Here is a 20642-nt window from a genome sequence, read left to right as displayed (position 1 = left end):
AAAGAATAAATTCAAAATAATTCAAGTTCGATGGTAGAGTCCCATACCATTTATTTCAATCTTAGCGGTATCATACTCGGCCATATCCACAGCAGTGTCCTAGACCTTATTGCTATATGCATCAACGCAAGTTACTGCAGCCATGAAGTAAATAATTATGCCATGTCTCATTTTCCTTTATGTATTTATTTGTCAATATTGCGCATTCGATGGAAACTTGCTTTACTTTTTTGTGCCTTCAGTCTTCTGATCCAGAGAAGATCGTAGGGATGTAAAGTGATATATGATATATATATAAAGTTGTATATGCGTGTGAGATTTTAAGAATATACTAGCTTTAAAGTGACTACCTTCATATGTCTCACTGGTATGGATATTTGGAAGGCAAATTAGAAAGATACGGGGATGATTAAAGTCTGCTAATGTCATTCAAAATAATACATAGTTTCTCGCAGTATTCATATTCTCAGTAGAGTATTTTGGGGAATACAACAATTTATCAAAATCTTTCAGGTATTTATCCATAATGTTCTCTTGAAACTTCATATCATTTAAATATTTGTTCCAATGCTACTACTTTCAACTAAAGTTCTGGTTGGGTAAGGCTTTTCCAATAATAAGACTACGGATGGAGGGCTTTCTTTAAAAATATGGGACAGAATAAGGAGGACATATCCAGGATATGAATAATGTCCCTGGTACCTTTTTTAGATCCCCTAGAATCACAAAGTTCATGGGATTCACCATTGACAACTTTAAGATATTTTCTAAAATCAGATCTTAAACATTTGTCTCATCGTGGACAGCGGAAAATATCATAAACTTTTGCATGTTAATAGTTGCCGCCCATTGTGGTCTGTCCTTTAGTTTTGAGAAAATACCTTTCTGAAATGTCTCTCTTTAGGACGGATATAATTTTTGTCTGAGGCTATCAATCTTTTTCCAGGTTTTCCAAAATGAATTTATAAATGATGTACAAATGCTTCAATGCTAATTGTTTTAAGGCAGTATTTTTTGATTATGGGTAGATTTTTGATTTATAGATTTAATAGATAATGCTTACATGGAGGAATTCATTACATTTTCTTTATACATATGTATATGTTTTACTTAGCTGATGAGAGCTACGATACCATGAGCTCCCCGAACTAAACAATGAAAGCTTTCAATTTTTCTGTATTTCTTGTCATAGTGCTTGTGCAACTTATTATCTATGATTCATTCACCACATAGCAAGCGTTGCCTTTGCAACATAAGGTTCTTCTAACAGAGCAATTTCACTCTCGGCCAATTCGAGATTCAATGCTTTCACAAAATCATCTACTCTTTCCATAGAATTAACTCCAACTATTGGGTTTGCGCCCTTACTTAAAACCCATTTTGTAGCTACAGCGGCCATGCTTACTTCGTATTTTTCGGCGATCTTTTGAACTCTGTATATGATCTCTTTATCCGCCTCAGTTGGTTTGGTCAAACCCATTCGAGCAAATATTTCGTCCTTAGTCAGTCTTTCAGTTCCATCAGAAGACAAGGGACGTGCGAGAAGTCCCATTGCAATCGGCGACCAAGGAATTATCGAACCTTCCCGAAGTCATTTTCTTTACAAAAAGGTATCATTTCTCTTTCTTCTTCACGGTATAAAAGGTTGTAATAATTCTGCATACTAATAAACTTTGTCCAGCCATTTTTTTCAGCAACAAATTGCAATTGTGCGAATTCAACAGCTTTCATTGAAGATGCTCCTAAATATCTTACTTTGCCTCCTTCAACCACATCATGTAACGCTTTCATAATCTCATACTTTGGGGTACTACGATCTAATCTGTGAATTTGGTATACGTCGATATAAGTCCCCAAATTCTTGACGGAATGTTCAACAGCATCAAGGATATGTTTCCTGGACAATCCTTTAGAATTGACGTAGTTGATTTCAGGATATTTATTATTGCCCAATTTATGCATGTTAAACTCCGGATCATTATAGTCCATCGTACCCCAAACTTTCGTCAAAATAACAATTCTTTCTCTTGGTATATTGTACTTCTTGATAAACTTACCTAAAAGAATTTCGGATGCACCGTTCGAATAAACATCAGCAGTGTCAAACGTTCTTAAACCATTGTCATAACACTTTTTCAATATTTCCATAACAGACTCTTCTTCATCAATACACCAATTGAGATGTTTTCCAAATGTCATACAACCTATGATAATAGGGAAATAGATAAGCCCGAGGCACCTAGTTTCTGATAGTCTACTTTGCTCATTTCCCTTTTGATATTTTATAATTCTTCTGTTTTAAATCAGATCCTTTAGTTAAATCAAGACTTAGGTGGATGTATATTAATCTCCTAATATTTTATTATATTATGTAAGTTTAAAATTGTTTACAGTATTCTGAGCTGGTAGATCCGTAGATTTTATATGTTTAAACGATGGTGAATCGGAAATAATGGATATACTGGAAATACTGGAATTTACATTATGCAGAACAATTAACAGCAATTACATGAAATTTTCGAGTAGCAGTGATGTAGCATTATACTAGACTCGTTTGATATTTTATATTTCGAGCAACTCATTTCTATTCTTTGTCATATTAGATTTCATTGAAAGAAAATGGCTCGAAGATTATTGGAATGTAAGAAAATTAAGAGTATGTAGTCCGAATGCGGAACTTGCATGTTATGATATAAATATTAAGACAAAATTAACTTAAATATGTTATTACCTTTCCCTTAGCGACTCAACTCATCCTCACTAATAACATATATTTTTAAAAGATTAAAATAACGTACCAATCATGAATCGACATGAGGTAAAGTAGGCATGAAATTAAAATTTAATATTCTTCTACCACCTCGAAATTTAAATATGTTTTTCTACAAATTCAATATATAATACATCTTGTACAATATTTTTCTAGTATTATCTTGAAATAAGTCTAACACAAGTTCTCTGGCTTGAAATTTATACCGTTAATCTTCAAGCATTTGACGAGAATACCAAAGGCGCATTCATTGAATACGTTAGCTAAGGATACTAATTTTTGACAAGTTAGCAAGAGATGAAATTATTCCTGAAACGTCAACTTATTGCATTAATATTACCGTGATATTGTTTTAAGTAGCAATTATGAAGATGAGCCCAAAATGCATTTTGACGTTGCGCTAGGAACATTAACGGAATTATCGGACTTAAGGGAGTTTCCGGAGAAAAAAATCTGATATTAGAAAAACCACCTATTAATAAGTACAATTAAGTATTTAAACGTTCAGTTCGCTGAATCTGTCAAACAAAAAAACACACTAAATAAGATAAACATACAGACAAACATATAAAATATGACAGTTCCAAAGAGATTTGAAGGGTTTGCTTACAACGAAGAAAACTGGAAGCAATTGCGAAAAGTTGAATTTGAACCAAAAAAGGTTAATCCTGAAGATGTTGTTATCAAGATCGAAGCTTGTGGCTTATGTGGATCAGATATTCACACTTTGAAAGGTGATTGGGGGTCAGTTGCAAGAAAGGACTTGGTTGTTGGTCATGAAATTGTAGGAAAAGTTGTTCAAGTTGGTAATAATGTTAAGAATGTGAAGGTAGGTCAAATAGCGGGCATTGGTGCCCAATCTAATTCATGTCTTCAGTGTGACAGATGTCTTGATGACTACGAGAACTATTGCACAAAGATGGTCCCAACATATAATGCACTAGATCCTCTGGCTGACAATTATATCACGCAAGGTGGTTATGCCAATTATGCAATTTGTAATGAACATTATGTTTTCCCAATGCCAAAGGGAATCTCATCAGGTGAAGCAGCACCATTATTATGTGGCGGACTTACTGTTTTTTCTCCTCTCACCCGTAGCTTAGGTTATGATATGACAGGAAAAAAAGTTGGTGTTGTTGGTATTGGTGGGTTAGGTCATATGGCTATCCTTTTTGCCCAAGCTCTCGGAGCTGAAGTAGCTGCTATTTCGAGGTCATCAGCTAAGAAACAAGATGCCATGAAAATGGGAGCTACCAGTTTTATTGCTACTGGTGAAAATGAAAATTGGACAACAGATCATGACAGTGAATTTGATTTGGTATTGAACTGTGCTTCTAATTATAGTTCTCTTGACTTTAACAGTTTAGCACAGATCATTAAATTCAAGGGTGAATTGATTATTGTTGGTGCGCCTTCTTTGGAAGAAGGCCTTGAAATCCTGGCTTTTCCACTTATTTTAAAGAAAATTACCATTCTGGGTTCCGTAGTAGGAAGTAGAAAAGATGCTCTTAAGATGATAGATGTTGTTGGTAAGCACAAATTGAAACCATGGGTTGAAGAAATTCCTATCAGCTCTGAAAATATCGCAATATCCTTAGAGAAATGTGACAGTTCTGATGTCAAGTACCGATTTGTTTTCACAGATTTTGATAAGGAGTTCCAATAATTATATAACATATTGATACCAATTATTCGCACACTTACATCACTTAGTTAAATAAAAGATTCGTTTAATAAAATTGGTATGACCTCCTTTAATAATAAGTTGAATATTTCCGCTAGTGCTTCCAGGAAACTTCATTCTGGATACTCTTGTTATAAGACTTTGAATTTGTAGCCACTTGAATGTTATCGACAGCCCCATGGACTGGCCAAAACAAAAAAGTTTTGCGACAGGGCGACAGGGCGACAAAACTCATTTCCAACCGCAACCTGAAAAATAAAAGAATAAACAGAATTGTATGCACGCCTCATGTGGCTGATAATTCTGTCGCAACCTGCCGAATGGGGGAGATAATTATATAGGTTGCAAGTTGAAATATTAGAAATTTTTGAATGATTTATTTTTCGGTTGAAATTTGAGTATGATATTATCTCCATCTTTTGCATGTTATATTGTTAAATTTGGAGTATTGAACTTATATGTGTTCTATATGTGTTATAATGATAATCAACTGCAAAAGCCTTAGATCCTACCAAGGCAAAAAAGGGAACATGATACTCATAGGATTAAACAAATAGATAGTTTCAAAAATGGGCAGCTTAGTGTTCAAAAGCATTTATGTTGATCAAAAAGTGTATTTGGTAAGTACAAGATTGGTAAACATTATCATGATCCATTTTCATATTAGAATATTTAGAAATTGGTTGCTCAAAGATAGAACCAAATATGAAAAGGCCAAAGAACAGTAGCAATTGGAAATAATCCAGCAGGTAGGAATAATACAGGAAGATAATAATGATAAGAATTACTCTTTTCTTATAGGGAACAGTGTGTTTTATTGATATTGGGTATTCTGATTATGTTATCAGTGAGAAAGGTTCTCGATTGGTGATTGCTATATCTGATAAATTTGTAAACCGGTCAAAGTATGCTTTTACATTTCTCCAGAAACATATATTGCGTTGTAGGGTTGGGGTCTGAATAAGCTTACGTTTCGGTAAAAAGGAATGCGATGAAGTGATTTTGTCTTCCTATAGCTGATTTTCTGCGAAATATGGACTATAGCCTTACTGGGTGTTGCTACTTAATATTATTAAGTTCGATTTAATAGTAGTACTCAAAGAGCTTACCTTATTAATAAATTTTTAGCATTTACTATTGCTTCAATAAAAAACTGTGAAAAAGTTGACAAACCAAAAATATAATATTGAGTAGCTTTATCTAATTTATATTTTTCTATAAAGATGATCAAATTCCTTGGTTTTTTACCCTTAAAATTTGCTGTACTGCATCAATCACACTTTGTTCTAGTTCAATTCAAAGCCTAAAATTGTACGAGTCTTCTGGTTCATGCACTTGTACACATTTTCATACTTTTTCGACGCCCAGGTTATCTTTTGGCAATTTGTCTGATAATTCTGGAAAGGTTTTGCGAATAAGGATTGAACTTTACGATGATTTGAATAAATACGTATTAAAATAACTGCGAAAGTCGTGAGACCAGCAGCAAATTATAGCCTGAGCCCTTAATGCACAATGGTAGTCTCTAGCTTCAATTACTTTTTGCATTCCTAAGTTGAACACTATCTCTCCAACCCCGCTTCCACAACTGCTAAGCCTCACAAATGTCAACGCAGGCAAGCTCACGAATGATAGCCCAAATGATTGTAATAAACCCTGCGTTAAATACAATTGCAAGAGACTTACGGCATAGCTAGCCATCATGAAGTTTACAAATAGCATTTCCCAACATTAAAGTTTCTCTAGTTCCAATAAAGCCATGTATATAGTTGAATTTGGGGCACACGCCAATCCTATTCAAAAAGATATTCCCCCAATTATGGCATAATCTATCCTACCGCCACCTTTAAAAGCTCCATGATCAAGATAGAATGAAAAATAAATCCCGAAGGCCGAATTTAAACCCATAGGAGAGAACACGATCAAGAATGTTGCAAACACGATTACCCAACCATATCCGCCGTCCATTCGTAATCCATACTGAAGAGAGTGTGAAACAGGTACTTTTTCTAGGTTTGTATTGTCCAAACTCAGTTTACCTTGGATAGACATATCACCTTCACATTTATATCGTTGTTAATAATTTGTTTTTCCAAATCACCTTGTTTGAACTCAGAGACTTCTGATAGCCGTACTATCAGTTGCACTTATATTACTGCTAACCATTTCTTTTTCCATTAATAAAATTCTTTTTCTTTATATTAGGATTAGATAATTTAGATAATCCATCTCATTAAATACAAAGATAATAACTCCATAACATCATTCGATTATTCTTTGATGGGTTTCCTTTGCTGTCATGGTGATGAGTAAGCCCAACCTAGAAGTGTGGGAGGTATACAGTGAACTTCTAGATGCTTACATTGTTATGATTGGCCACTGCCACTGCTATCACCAATGCTGAACAACTCATGAAAGCTAATACAATAACCTTACTTATGATATCACCACCTTCTGTAAACTACATGTTTCTTTCATCCTTTAACGTAAAAGAGTTTTGGTTATAATCAATCTATTATGCATAAATACATCCTACCCGAAATTTTAATAAACTTGTTATCATGTGCATATGTATGCAATCACCAATTTGCAACTGAAACGTTAAAGAGTATTTATATAGTTGTTTTTCTTCTTAGTCATGGACACAATTAGATCAGACTCTCGCGTGGTGGGATAATTCTTATGACCGGGAAGATTACGAACTGCTGTTTGTCTTATATAAGCTTGCAGTAAAAATGGAGTTAGAATCGATTGTATAAGTTTGTTAAAGCTATTATTTTGTTAAAGCTATTATTTTGTTTGTTGAATCATTGTTCGTACCAGGTCATAATTCTGAAAATTTTATATTAAGTTCACCTATTCAGTGATTCATGTAAATGTTCACCGGATTATTACCTCTCGGATAATTGATTATAAAATCATCTCTTGATCGTCAGGTCACCAGCTGAATTCTCTAGTACCCTAATCATGAGATAATTGGATTGAATAGCACTAGTTAAATCAAGATTACACATTAAACCTACAAGAGAGGTATTCGAACTGTGCTTGTCAATATTACAAGAAATTTATCCGTATTCTGATGCATATAACATGCACATAACAGATAAATATATCTGGTAAAAGTTTTGCTAGTCGATTGTTGAGTTGCTTCTCTGATTAAAGAATAAATGAATAGAGCCGATAATATTAAGCTTTCCTCGGATTTTTGCAAGTTGGGTCTATGAAATTTACATATTTTAGTTAATTTTAATTAGTCAGCTATGTTTTTAGTAAAAATAGTTATTATTATTATCCTCAACTTACTTCATGCTCAATTTCTCCATTTTTAATGTTGATGGTAATGTGAAAATATATTATTATGTAATAAATTACACATTTCTTTTTCATTCGCATATTACTAACGAAATCTGATTACGAAATTATAATTAGTAAGCGACTACTGTATGTCAAGCTTGATTATGTTGTAAAGTCTTTTAATTAAGGGGTATTATCGCTATCAACTTTCATGTCTAAAAACATATACAAAATGCTCTTATTACAACTGTTGGTCCCTTCATTAATATTCAATCCGTTTGAAATATCATAGCTTAAAAATATGTTTAAAAATGTATTAGTAATCAAACCCAAGCAATAAATTGCATTTAGTCAGCAGGTTTAAAATTTAATAGTAAGCTTTTACAAGCAGTTAAAGTTGCATAAAATTTGGTTATATTTCAAATGGTTTGACTTTTTCATTCTTTGATAAATATGAATATCTGAAAGGAATGTCAAATGTGGAAAGTTATATGAGAGACTCAGAGATAGTAGCTAATGCAGATTCACATACTTCTTATGACTCTTTGAGGAACGAATCATACCAGATTCAGGAAATTGTTACTAATACGGATAATATTGATAATATAACTTCTGGAACTAGTATAAAGAGAATGAAGACTAATAACTCTACGTTGTCCAGAATTGTTACAGCAATCAGGGATGATCATCAGCAAGACAATGATGAGTTTCCACAGTATAAAGACAAAGCCTATTTAGAAGAGGTTTTGGATATGCGGTTAGCATTTACTTCGGGAGATAATGACGGCGACCAGGAAAGCAATATTGTACTCTATCGGAAATCGGAGAAGGATTATAATGAGAAAGACTACACCGATGAAAAATATGATGATGTCAATAATGATCCACCAGATGGGGGTTATGGATGGGTGTCAGCATTCTGTGCTATGTTGGCAGCATTTTCGACCTGGGGTTCTAATGCTGGTTACGGAGTTTTCTTGAACTATTATTTGTCATCAAATTCATTTCCCGAGGCTACTCCATATGATTATGCCTTAATTGGCGGGATCGTAGTGTTTCTAGCACAAGTGCTAGCCCCTCTCAGTGTGTTAGGATATAAAATGTTTGGTTTTTATAACCTTAGTTTCTGTGGTATTTTCATACAAACTAGTGGGTATATCCTTGCATCTTTCGCGACTAAACTTTGGCAAGTATATTTGACTCAAGGGGTTTTGGTTGGCTTATCTTTCCTGATGATTTTTATACCACCTACCCTTATATTGCCTACATATTTCAAGAAATATAGGGCATTTGCTATGGGAATTGCGGTCTCTGGTGGTGGGCTTGGTGGTATAGTATTTTCATTATCCGTTAATAAGCTTATCCAGCAAACAGGGGACCAGAAATGGGCACTAAGAATGAGTGGAATTGTTACTTTAGTCCTGGCTTTAATCGCAACAATTATGAACAAACCTAGAAATTATAAACCCTTGCCATTCTCTACAACATTAAAGGCAAAGTTTATTAAAGATAATTTGAAGGTAATTTTAGATTTTAGCATATTTAAGAACTATCCATTTACTCTAATTACATTATGGTTTCTGTTATGTTTATTGGGCTACATTTTGATGCTTTTCTCCATGGCTGCTTATTCTAATCTGGTTGGTTTAACCTCGCACGCAGCCTCTACTATAACTGCTTTACTTAATGCTGGCCAAGTGTTTGGTCGTCCTAGCCTTGGCATACTGGCCGATAGAGTGGGAAGAAGCAATTTTTCTGCAGCTGTCTCATTACTTATCTCAATTCTTCTATGGGCATTTTGGATCAATGCTACTTCTTTTCCAGCAATAGTTGTATTTGCAATTGTTTTAGGGTTATTCATTGGTATTGGAAGTGTGATGTCCCAATCATTAGCAGCTGATATTCTTCAAGACGAAGGAAAATTACCAGCGGCATGGTCATATCTAAATATGGGTTCGCTGTTTTTCTGTTTAGTTGCAGAAGTAATTGCGTTGGCTATTAGAGATGAAAGCAATGACAAACCTTTTTTGAATACACAAATTTTTTCGGGTTGTTGCTTTTTCGTTGCTTTTTTACTTTTATTAATTATCAGAGAATGGTTGGTTAGAAGAACCTTAAATAATAGGCTAAATACCGCCCATTCAGGTATCACTAATACTGAGAGAAAAATGCATTTACATTCACATAATTTACAAGATGTCGAAAAGGGAGAGTATAATGGTACGCCAGAGCTTGAATTATTGGAGGCCAGGGTTGCCAAGTATGAAAACCTTTTGAGCAAATCCATCCTATACTTTTTCGTTAGAATGTTTTACCCCATTAGAGTATGATTTTAATAATATATTAGCATTTAAATTTTAAAACTTTTTGTACATTTTCAGATAGTTCGCATCGTAGAAATATTTTGGAGTTTTCATTTCTGAATTCTGTATGGTGTTGCAATCTAAGTTTCCCAAGAAAGTTAAAATAACTAATACATAAAAGGTTCATTAAAAGAATTGCAAGATAAAGAAGATAGATAGAAAGTTCTCAAACTTACGAATGAAATCATTAACAACCAAGAAGAGAACTGAAAAACTAATATCTACTAGTCATCATACCGTTCGGACCATTGCAATCGAAAAAACGACTGCATTTGTTTGGTTTATTTGCCGATTTCAGTTATATAATATAATATCATCCCTCATCGATATAATTGAAACGTTACATTCTCTGATACCCGAGACATAATTATTAATATTTCTCAGAGAATTGTTTTTAAAAAATTAGTAAAATTGATTATTAATAGGTATAAAGAGATGATTAATAATATAGAAAATTATTAAAAAAAATGCACGTGAGACAATTCTCAATAAGCACAAGACTGAATTATTACTTCGCTTAGAATTATATAAGAAACTTAGGAATCCTAAGTTATCTAATATTGTTGAATAAATTATAATAGAATTTTATAAATTTAAGAATGACGAAATTGAATATCACACAGGTCCGTAATGCTACTCAAATCATAGAATATGCGGATAAGAAGTTTTTGATTGATCCTCTTTTAGCTGAAAAGGGTGCATATCCAGGCTTTGAAGGGTGTGTTCGTAGTGAGATTCGTAATCCGACTGTGGAATTGCCTATTCCTGCAGAAGATCTTATCAAAGTTGATGCTATTATTGTTACTCATACTCACGCAGATCACTGGGATGAGGCAGCCATCCGTCTCATTCCAAAAGAGATGACAATTTATGTACAAGATAGGATAGACGAAGCAACACTCCGTTCTCAAGGGTTCACCAACTTACACGTTCTTTCAGAAATTAGTTGCTTTGAAGATGTTTCTCTTATCAAGACTGGTGGTCAACATGGAAGTGATGTCGCGTATGCTGTTGACACATTAGCCGAAAAGCTTGGTGATGCTTGTGGTGTTATTTTCAAACATCCAAGAGAAAAAACACTCTATATCGCCGGTGATACTATCTGGAATGACGAGGTAGAAAATGTATTATCTACCCACAAGCCAGATATTGTTGTTCTCAATGCTGGATTTGCTCAAGTTATTACCTTTGGTAGTATTATTATGGGTAAGGAAGACATTCTTCGTGCACATGTTATGTTACCTAACGCAAAAATAGTTGCAACTCATATGGAAGCTATTAACCATTGCATTCTTACTCGTAAGGAGCTCAGAGATTATGTTGAAGATCATAAAATTTCTGAGTCCGTTCTCATCCCTGAAGATGGTGAAACTAACAGCTTTAAGTGATTTCTTGTATATCTATTTTTTTTTCATATTTATTCATCAATAAATGATTTGAAGCAAAGCTTTTTGTACTCGTATAAAATAGGAAGTTCTTCATATGATTCAGAAGTTACATAGTCGACTATACCCTGTAATTGGGTGGAAGCTCGACAAGCCCATACAAAACCTGGAAGCCTGGTTTTGTTTACTTTTGAGGAGCCATAAACCAAAACAAATAAACAAACAAGTACTTACATAGAGTAGGATTGTTGTATTAAATAAGCAAGAAAAAGTTTTTATGGACGGCTAAAAGATTTCTTTACGCTCTAACTGAATGTTAGTCTTGAAATTATCTATTTCCTTAACCGATGTTGGAAGATTAATTATTGGGTGCTACCGCTCGGACATTAATTGCTGGTCTTCTCTGCTAGTTTTCTTGTACTATTAAGTGCTACACTTGATCCATGCTCTTCCTGCATTTCCAAAACTCTAGAGATAAAGGATGAGCTTAATTTGCTGCTAGAAACATTCTTTTTGACAAATTGTACCATGATCTGTTGCCAGTCTCTTATACCCAATCTTAATGAACTTAGTAATCATTGTCATAAAAAGTGCATACATATCTTCTTGTTGTACAATACCGCTTCCAATATCAACAAATAAATATCTGGTACATCTTTCTTGTAGCTTCTCCCATTTTCTTTGTTTTTTTTCGTTTTGTTTCAACTGCTCAATTAACCTGAGCTCATAATATCGTACATAGTTTATGCAAAAAAATACGATCTTTGAAACAATAATAGAATATCCTCTTGATATAAGCTTCGTGCTATTGGTAATGTTATCAGTTTATTATAAGTATAAGTACATACTATTGTTCCTCCGCGAAAAACTATATTCCTCTTTGTATCATTAAACTGACGTCCTAGAACCTCAGTCATTAGGAACGGAAAACACCAGTAAAGAACATTATTAAAATGATGATTTTTCTTAATTTGAAAAGGTTAAAGCAAAGAGCCCTTCTTAGATCGTCAGAAGAATCAAAGCGCTTAAACGGAAGGCATGGTCTGTAAGTATGAGGTGGCATAAACCAGATGTTGCAGAAAAAAATTCCAGATTGTAATTTTCTTCAATAAAATCTAACAACCTAAAACTGTGTGTTGGCATTAAAGTACCACAGAATATTTTAATGAGAAAAACTACAAACTCTGGTATATCTGATAAGTGGATTTCTGTCTGTCTGTATAGCATGGTATGATATCTGTTTGTGAAAAATACAATAGATGGATACTATCCCCTGCACTTGGAGATTGCGCGTTTTTTCCCATAGTTAAGTTAAGGAACACACCCGTTTGGGTGCAATGTCGTAAATGTGTGTAAACTGGTACCAAAAGAGAAGGTAAGATTGTATTACGTTATCGAAGAATTTTAGTAAGGCACACTTTCTTGTAATTGCACATTATCGGAACGAAGTCGTTTGGTTGTTCTCTCTATTGGAAGATTTTATTTATATCTATCTTATTTGCTGCTGAGCTTCCACTAATGCTCTTGTGCTTACGAACTTGTGACCATTCAACGCCATAACACATGAATTTTCAACTTGAGACTCAAAATTAACGTGTGCAAACCTACAACGTCGTAAAATGGAAAAACTTTTAATGACATAACTATAACTTGTAAGTTGTTGTTTCTGATGTCTTGCAGGTTACCATATGTAGGATCGTCATGCCATCTAGTCAATTAACTATGTAGAACTCGATATGTACCGCCAGGTATACGAAACCATTGTACTAGCCCTGGGACACTTGGTGTCCACTTCCACACGGCATTACGGAACGATTGCCAATTGTCATCCATCAGTTAACGCTACCGATGTGCTCCGGTTCCGCCATTTGGACCAGTCTTGCATAAGCTCATTTCCTTGTTACACACGCAGAAAAATTTTCACATTTGATTATGTAATATTGTTATATGCAATGCTTGAAATGTTACGTTAGTTCGTAAGTTATTCAATTCGTTTTGGTAATTGAATTGAACGTACAGGCATGTACTTGCAACCATAAGTGTTCGGGATTGAAATTTGACTTTATAGGGTTATCAGTAGCGTCAAAGACTAAACGATAAATAAAATCCGATTAGGGGGTTGTTCAAAAACGTTCATAAGCGAAAGTAAATTTACTTCAAAATACATTATTAAGCAATTCATCTGAATAGATGTAATAAGTTAATGCGAGATTTGCCCTTCCTGATGCGCTCTTATAAGTCAGGCGCCACATCGCCAAATGTCTATGCCTGCATGAGATCAAACGATTTTGATTTGCATTAAATTTTTAAGCTACTATGCGCACTCGTAAACGGCTACAGCCAAATTTCTTGGTACTAATCTTGCATCATAATATTGAATATACGAGCAAGAATTAAGCCAATATAAGATGATCTTCAAGACGGACATCATGCGGTCTCTAAGAATATGAATGATTAAATTCGAAGAAACATAATTTGAATAATTGTTGTAATTGGAAGACCGCTTGAAAGTTATGCTCTTTGGATTGTCCTCTACAATTAGAAGCAGAAAATTAATAAAGACGCTCATAACACAATTATCAGTTTGCTCCATGTTGCTCAATCAATGGTGGAACAGGAGTTCGTTGAGGCCCGAATCGTCCACCGAGTGCATTGACGTCCCGCAGTATTCGCGGCATAAGCGCCAGTTGCTTGTGCTATTCGGCAATGACATGCGTCGCTTTCGAGCCGCACATACCAAGTTATCGATGATTATCATCACGCTCCTCCTTATCCTGAGCTTGCCACCGTGGTTAACCGAAATAGGTGCGAAATTGAAAGAGTGGATAAAATTCTTGTAAATTGCATGTTACAGCTAATTATCCATGTGAAGTCGCACTCGTAAAAGCCTGTCACACTGCTAGTTAGAATGTATGAAAGCACTATTTTCGAGAATAAAATAAAAAGCTGGTACACGCCCCTCTAACAAAAAATAAAATACATAGCTTTGTTACATAGTCTGCTAACCTCGTCATACGACTTTCTACGGAACTTTAATTTTTCTTTTTTAAATTTTTATGAGAAATTATCACTGAAGATAATTGGTTCAATTTCGCCCGTGTATTCTACAATAGACATATCACCTGAAAATCTGTCAAAGATAATCATAATGTTAAAATCATTCGTTGGGTTATTTTTGTTATGTCTCAGCGTAGGGTTAGCTGAAACATTCCCCCTGAAGGCCGAGTTAGAAAAACTTAACGCAACTGCTAAAGTGACCATGTTAATAAGTAACATACCGTCAGAAGCACATGAATATCTCCGGTCCGGTAATGGTAATAGAATGCCAGATACATTATTTAATCAGTTAGAAATATCTCAGGAGTTTATTAGTGCGATTAACAATAAGAAAAGAAATGAGAATTTTAATGCTCTAGCATTTGGGTTCGAAGATTTTGATAGAATCTTGACTAATTACAGTGCTGACGCAACAGGTGTGGTAAAGAGAGCGGCTGATCTACCAGTATGGGTAACACCGACGAGACTAAAGAAGTATAGTTTTGTAACCAAGTATAGGTTAGAGACCGCTCGTGTATGGCTAATAGAGAACTGGTATGACACTAAAGCTTCCTTCATTGATAACATTACCGGCTTTGCATCTTTGGGGACAGCGATAGCAGATATGATAATTGGTTCATCAGGCCCAGAATGTAAGGGCTACATTAAGTGGGTCGAGGTAGATGGATTAAACTGGACATGTGCTGTAGCCTCATGGACTAGTTCCGGCAAAAAGAAGTGTTATACTAAAGGGACAGGTAGTATGTTTTCAGAACCATGTGACAATAGTGTGCAAGAAGCTAATAAACGGCAGATGGCATCATTCTGTTTGAAGGGTTGGAACGGTGGTGATTTTAATGCAGATGTCCGTGTGATGCATCCGGAGATTACCAACGCAAATATATGGGATCTTGATTGCATGTAGCGAGTTAGGGCAAGAGCAAAGATTTAATAAAGTAAATTTTTAAAAGAAAAAGTTAAGTAGTCGACAAAAATGATGTACTGACTATCCCCTGCACTTGAAGATTGCGAGTTTTTCCCATAGTTAACCCCATACTAATAGTGTAAACTGTTTTTGTTTACTTTTCAGAGGACCATGTCGTCGTGGTATATTAAATCAAAACAAATAAACAAAGCTTAACAATAATACCTATAATTTACATAATCACATACTTAACATAAAACATACGTAATCATTTACAAACATACGTAATCATTTATAAACATATATAAAACCGAATAAAAAAAATATATATATAAGAGTACAGTACCTTCAATTTATCTCTTTCTGATAGTTAGATATTGGCTTTAAAGATCTACCTCTCATTATCTTCAAAAGTTTATAGTTGCATAATCATCTGATACCTTAAAATACTCTTTGTAAATCATTCATACTTCTATGGTTTATTCGACATTAATTGATTAATTCCTTAAAAGTTGAGTACTATTGCTTTTATTAATGTCCATTAGTGTCAGATAGCCGAACTAATTCAATTTTATCATAGTATATAAGACTTATTAGTATACACAAAGATTGTAGCTTTTTGCGCATTACGGAGATTTTTAAATGAATTGTTTGTTACAACATTATTCTACCAATGGCTCCGAGATACCAGGAGTCAAAGAATCTAAGCTAAATGCTTGCAAGCTTGCTTCAATCATGCCTCAAAGTCACACATTAATCATCATCTTAGAACAGAACACAGGGTCAATTGCAACTTCCAACAGCACGTCTTCAGAACAACCGGGTATGCAATTCCCAACCAAAAGTGCGGCTTTTCCTATTTATACCGCGAAAAAGAAGACACCAAGCCACCCACTTCAATGACAACCATCGTAGGCCCGCATACAAGATATATATGAAAGCTATTTCAACCCCGACAGATAATGATGAGAGTGTAACCGTGACAACGCGAAAAAAAAATTGAGCCATAGAAAAGTTTAAGGGTGACACTTTTAGAGTGTAACCCCTAACCCAATTCGACTTGTAACGTAGTATTTGGATAATGTGTAGTATATTCCAGGTAGTATCGACCCTCCTAGGAGTTATCCTTCAAAGTTGAAATTATAGTTTTTTTGTTTTTCAGATTCTCGCAAAAAAATATGAGATTTCAAAAATTGAGAAAACATATTTCACAATTTTAAAATTAAGGAAGTTCAATTTTCCAGCTAAACTTTGAGTATGTTATTATCACAGTCTATTGCATGTTTAATTTGGAATATTGAACCTATACGTGTTTTATATGTGTTATAATGATATCTGTAGAACAGTGGTGGATTCTAGTATTGGTACGGTATATTAGCGTTTTCGCCCGGGGCTGCAAATCATTTATCTTTTTCCATTAATTGGCATTATTTCACATGCAATATGCGCACACGCACGACCCGAACGTCGACGACAGATGAGTTGTGTTTTCTGTCAATATTTAACCCTGCATTTTTGCAACAAAATGGAAGCACACGGCATACGTATTGTTGAGATTGATGGAGTTTCTATTTTAACACACGACGGAAATATTCTTAATCCGTTTTCCGAGAGATTTACGCAGAGATATTTAGCGAATGTTGTAGGTTGTTCCAGCGTCCGTGAAGATATTCTATCAACAATTAATAACCACTTTGATAACCACTCAAAAAGCCATTATGTGCGCAAAAGTGTTGTATCTACCGATCACGCATCGGAAATAGCAGGAGTCAAAGAATCTAAGCTAAATGTTTGCAAGCTTTGCTTCAATCATGCCTCGAAGACTCACCTTAATCTTCATCTTAGAACAGAACACAGGGTCAATAGTAATTTCCAACAGCACGTCTTCAGAACAACCGGGTATGCAATTCCCAACCAAAAGTGCGGCTTTTCCTATTTATACCGCGAAAAAGAAGACACCAAGCCACCCACTTCAATGACAACCATGGAAGGCCCGCATACACATCTCCGGCACGAGGACAAGTTCCTCCGCACAATCAACGCCAACCTATATTATGGAAAGGGATACCCGCAGTACTTACACAGCGAAAACAAGGAAGAAAGTATACCGGTGTTTGAGGCCGTCAAGAAGTATATTCTCCAGGACAGGCCACATTTGAAGGGCACGCATCCCATTTACAATCGGATGTTGCGAGAGGGCATATTGAAGGTTCCCGTTCTCTTTACGACCCAGGTGATCTATGCAAACTATGCCAGCCGTTTTTTCTACACGTTTGCCAAGGTATGCGGTAACCGAATCATCGAGGAAGTGGTGACCAATCCCACCGACGAAGTGGTGAAGCGGGCGGTGATGGAGACGATCGAGAAGTATATTGTGGTGGAAGAAGACACGACTGGAATGTTTATGAGAGCCGTGATTATCTCGTTGATGCTTCCCGATGACAGGTTTGCGCAGTCGAAGGTGCGAGCCAGAATCCTCGATGGCATCAACTATTTCTTGAAGTTGGCTATAGCAGACTATATGTTGATGAGAAACAACGCCAATGGGATTCTTTGAATCCACACGGTCATACAACCATAAATTCAATTGGACGTTGTCGGCTTTTCAGACGATAGTCGACCAGCAGGATAACCGAAAGGTATGATAGGTTCGGTCTGGTTCAGTAAGAGCGAGCTCGGCAAGTTCGTTAGATACTTGGTCCGAGAATACCATAACACCGTTTGAAAGTTGCTACCAGAAGCAATGTTGAAGTGGACGAGCGATATGAGGAGTTTCGGAAGCACGCCAAAGGGTGTTCAGGTGCACGGATTTAGGCTATAGTGTTTTCTATGGGCAAGCGAACTCAACAAGCTTTCGTATCAGCGACGCACGAACGAACAAGCTGTATGCAATAAATGGAAGAATCAAAAGTATATGAGAAGCATGTTTGACCAGTCTAATAGCTTAGCTTGAACATCTTTGTGTGCGTTTTTTCAGCTATGGCTATCCATTCTGGGTGACGAGGTTGCTCACGTTATGATGAAATAGAAGTATTACTTTGTTTCTTTGACATACATAATTTATTAACTAGTAAATATTCAATTGTATCATGGTGAATCACGATAACACGGAATTTCTATCATAAAAATATATAGACTTTCTGCAAAGTTCCTCTGCCCCATTGTTTATAGTTTTGAATTATGACATAATTTTATTCGATATCTTAAGCTTAATAAGTCCTACCACTGTAAAACACAAGAATTCAAGTACACATCCTTCAAAAATACTTCTGAACTGGTCCGAAGTCATTTGTATCAAGTTTCATCATATTTCGAATTGAAATCAACCTTAGTAGACCCTGGGGTGTCATCAGACTTTAAAACCAGTTCGTCAAAGACTATTTCGTCACTGGAATTTGCATGATCATTCCATCCACTTTCATTATTTTCGTTTTTAGCTAAGACAACATCACGTAGTTTATCCTCCTCAGAAATCCCATAACCAGTAATTGGGACAAGCTCATCAAGGGCTTCAAAGTCTCTTTTTTTCTGCTCTTCACTACTTGGGTAAAAAGCTAACCCAAAATCTATCAAAGTGACCCTTCCCGATATTGAAACATGTATATTGTCGAGTCTTATATCATTATGCGAAATTCCCAACAGATGAATTTCCGCGAGTCTCTCCTTAACTACTTTATGCACCCTAAATTTATCCCATTCAGTAGATGGTATTTCTTCTCCCAAATCTTCAAATATATGCATCGGCTGGCTTGGAATACCATTCCAGTATCCAGAAACTATAAGCTTTGCGAAGTTTGCAGCAAATGACGAATTCGCAAGCATCTCATTAATTTCAAGCTCATTGACGTACATGTCGTAGTAACTATCTTTATCTGGAAAATTTTCTTGAGCCTGCTCAGGATAGTTGTACCATTTAACAAAGACTGTGGACGGAAGCAGCAATCCCAAATTAGGAAAAGATGCAGCAGGGTTATATATTATCCGACAAAATGTGTTACCTCGAATGGCATCAAAGTCGACTTCATTGCTTTCTTCTATAGTTATCAATCGTTTTCGAAGTTGATTCCCAGACATCTTGCTACGTTTCCGTTTACGACTTGGTGTGGGTTCTTCCACAAGTCGAGGAAGCACATTCGCTAATGGATCTGGCCCTTTGGTCTTCTGACTTATTTCAATTAGTCCTGCGAATTTCTCTTTTGTACTGAGCGCCTCTGTATTATCCTTATAGAAAAAGCCTGCTATCGCTGACCTTAGAGTTATGCCATGTTCCACAGTCTCGGGATCATTAATAACATAGTAGTCTATGATCATTTTTCCATCATCCATAATCTCATATTTGAAAAACCCCGAAAATGACTGATGATCTGAGATAAACACTCTGTCTGTCCCACAGAGAAAGGCTTGATAAAGATATTTTCTTAAAACTAATGCGCATAAAACTCTAGGCGACCATTCTCGATCTTCAAATAAGTGCTGGTTTTCATGCAGTCTCAATTGTTTCAAGTTCAAACGCTTTTCTACGAAACCCGTTATAGCTAATTTCAATTCTTGAAGTCCTTTAGTTAAAAAATAGTTTTCTGTCTTATAATCTCCTATCGCAAAGCAAATATCAGGATTTCGACGAGTTGATGCCTTATCATAAGACACATGGACAATATCGGGCTTGAAGTTTGGGTTTGTCAACAACGGAGGTATGATTGAAGCGTGACCAAAATGGTGGTATTCATCCAAGATGTCACGATAAAGTCTAGCAGTGGTATCTTCTATTTGATGAGAAAAATATATCTGAATATCATCTTCCACATGTCTGGCATCTCCCAAAGGATAACCATAGTCTTCTGCTATGATCCGACGACCGAAGTTAGTTTTTTTAATAACCTTATCAAGAGGAGCCAAATATGTAATTTTGAACTCATCACTACTAATCTCTCTAAATTCTGCCGTCATCATCGCTTTCGTAACATAATTCAGTGCCAGCATCACAGTCGTGGATCCAGTGGAAACTGAAGCATTATGCTTGGATATTATATGTTCCAACGTAGGTAATTTTTGATTATGTGAGATATTTCTTATTTTCAAAAGGTGAGTGTCTAAAAAGACCCTTATGTTTTGTTCATTGTCATCTTGAACCCTAGCATATAATATCTTTCCAGCACACGGCGGCCGTACTAGGTACCGGCCG

General features: G+C 35.5%; 9 protein-coding genes across 9 annotated transcripts; 6 read left to right on the top strand and 3 right to left on the bottom strand. All coding sequences in view use genetic code 12, as the record gives it.

Moving 5' to 3' along the window:
- Positions 1–3344: 3344 nt before the first annotated feature.
- Positions 3345–4439, top strand: DEHA2B00286g (DEHA2B00286p; the record flags this gene model as incomplete). Its single annotated transcript, XM_456979.1, has 1 exon — positions 3345–4439. The coding sequence occupies one exon, from the start codon at positions 3345–3347 to the stop codon at positions 4437–4439; it is 1095 nt and encodes a 364-aa protein (XP_456979.2).
- A 1446-nt stretch (positions 4440–5885) lies between these two features.
- DEHA2B00264g (DEHA2B00264p) lies at positions 5886–6179 on the bottom strand (the record flags this gene model as incomplete). Its single annotated transcript, XM_456978.1, has 1 exon — positions 5886–6179. One exon carries the CDS (start codon positions 6177–6179, stop codon positions 5886–5888), a length of 294 nt encoding a protein of 97 aa, XP_456978.1.
- Positions 6180–6254: 75 nt separating this feature from the next.
- On the bottom strand, positions 6255–6509 carry DEHA2B00242g (DEHA2B00242p; the record flags this gene model as incomplete). The annotated part of the gene is made up of 1 exon (XM_002770004.1): positions 6255–6509. One exon carries the CDS (start codon positions 6507–6509, stop codon positions 6255–6257), a length of 255 nt encoding a protein of 84 aa, XP_002770050.1.
- A 1712-nt stretch (positions 6510–8221) lies between these two features.
- On the top strand, positions 8222–10081 carry DEHA2B00220g (DEHA2B00220p; the record flags this gene model as incomplete). Its single annotated transcript, XM_456977.1, has 1 exon — positions 8222–10081. One exon carries the CDS (start codon positions 8222–8224, stop codon positions 10079–10081), a length of 1860 nt encoding a protein of 619 aa, XP_456977.2.
- Positions 10082–10713: 632 nt separating this feature from the next.
- Positions 10714–11502, top strand: DEHA2B00198g (DEHA2B00198p; the record flags this gene model as incomplete). Its single annotated transcript, XM_456976.1, has 1 exon — positions 10714–11502. The coding sequence occupies one exon, from the start codon at positions 10714–10716 to the stop codon at positions 11500–11502; it is 789 nt and encodes a 262-aa protein (XP_456976.1).
- A 3145-nt stretch (positions 11503–14647) lies between these two features.
- Positions 14648–15460, top strand: DEHA2B00176g (DEHA2B00176p; the record flags this gene model as incomplete). Its single annotated transcript, XM_456974.1, has 1 exon — positions 14648–15460. One exon carries the CDS (start codon positions 14648–14650, stop codon positions 15458–15460), a length of 813 nt encoding a protein of 270 aa, XP_456974.2.
- Positions 15461–16102: 642 nt separating this feature from the next.
- On the top strand, positions 16103–16363 carry DEHA2B00154g (DEHA2B00154p; the record flags this gene model as incomplete). The annotated part of the gene is made up of 1 exon (XM_456973.1): positions 16103–16363. One exon carries the CDS (start codon positions 16103–16105, stop codon positions 16361–16363), a length of 261 nt encoding a protein of 86 aa, XP_456973.1.
- A 574-nt stretch (positions 16364–16937) lies between these two features.
- On the top strand, positions 16938–18017 carry DEHA2B00132g (DEHA2B00132p; the record flags this gene model as incomplete). The annotated part of the gene is made up of 1 exon (XM_002770003.1): positions 16938–18017. The coding sequence occupies one exon, from the start codon at positions 16938–16940 to the stop codon at positions 18015–18017; it is 1080 nt and encodes a 359-aa protein (XP_002770049.1).
- Positions 18018–18754: 737 nt separating this feature from the next.
- Positions 18755–20440, bottom strand: DEHA2B00110g (DEHA2B00110p; the record flags this gene model as incomplete). Its single annotated transcript, XM_002770002.1, has 1 exon — positions 18755–20440. The coding sequence occupies one exon, from the start codon at positions 20438–20440 to the stop codon at positions 18755–18757; it is 1686 nt and encodes a 561-aa protein (XP_002770048.1).
- Positions 20441–20642: the final 202 nt, after the last annotated feature.

The sequence above is a fragment of the Debaryomyces hansenii genome, assembly GCF_000006445.2.
Source record: "Debaryomyces hansenii CBS767 chromosome B complete sequence".
Classification (NCBI taxonomy): domain Eukaryota; kingdom Fungi; phylum Ascomycota; class Pichiomycetes; order Serinales; family Debaryomycetaceae; genus Debaryomyces; species Debaryomyces hansenii.
The sequence above is the reverse complement of the archived record's forward strand: the minus strand, read 5'-3'. Positions and strand labels throughout refer to the sequence as shown.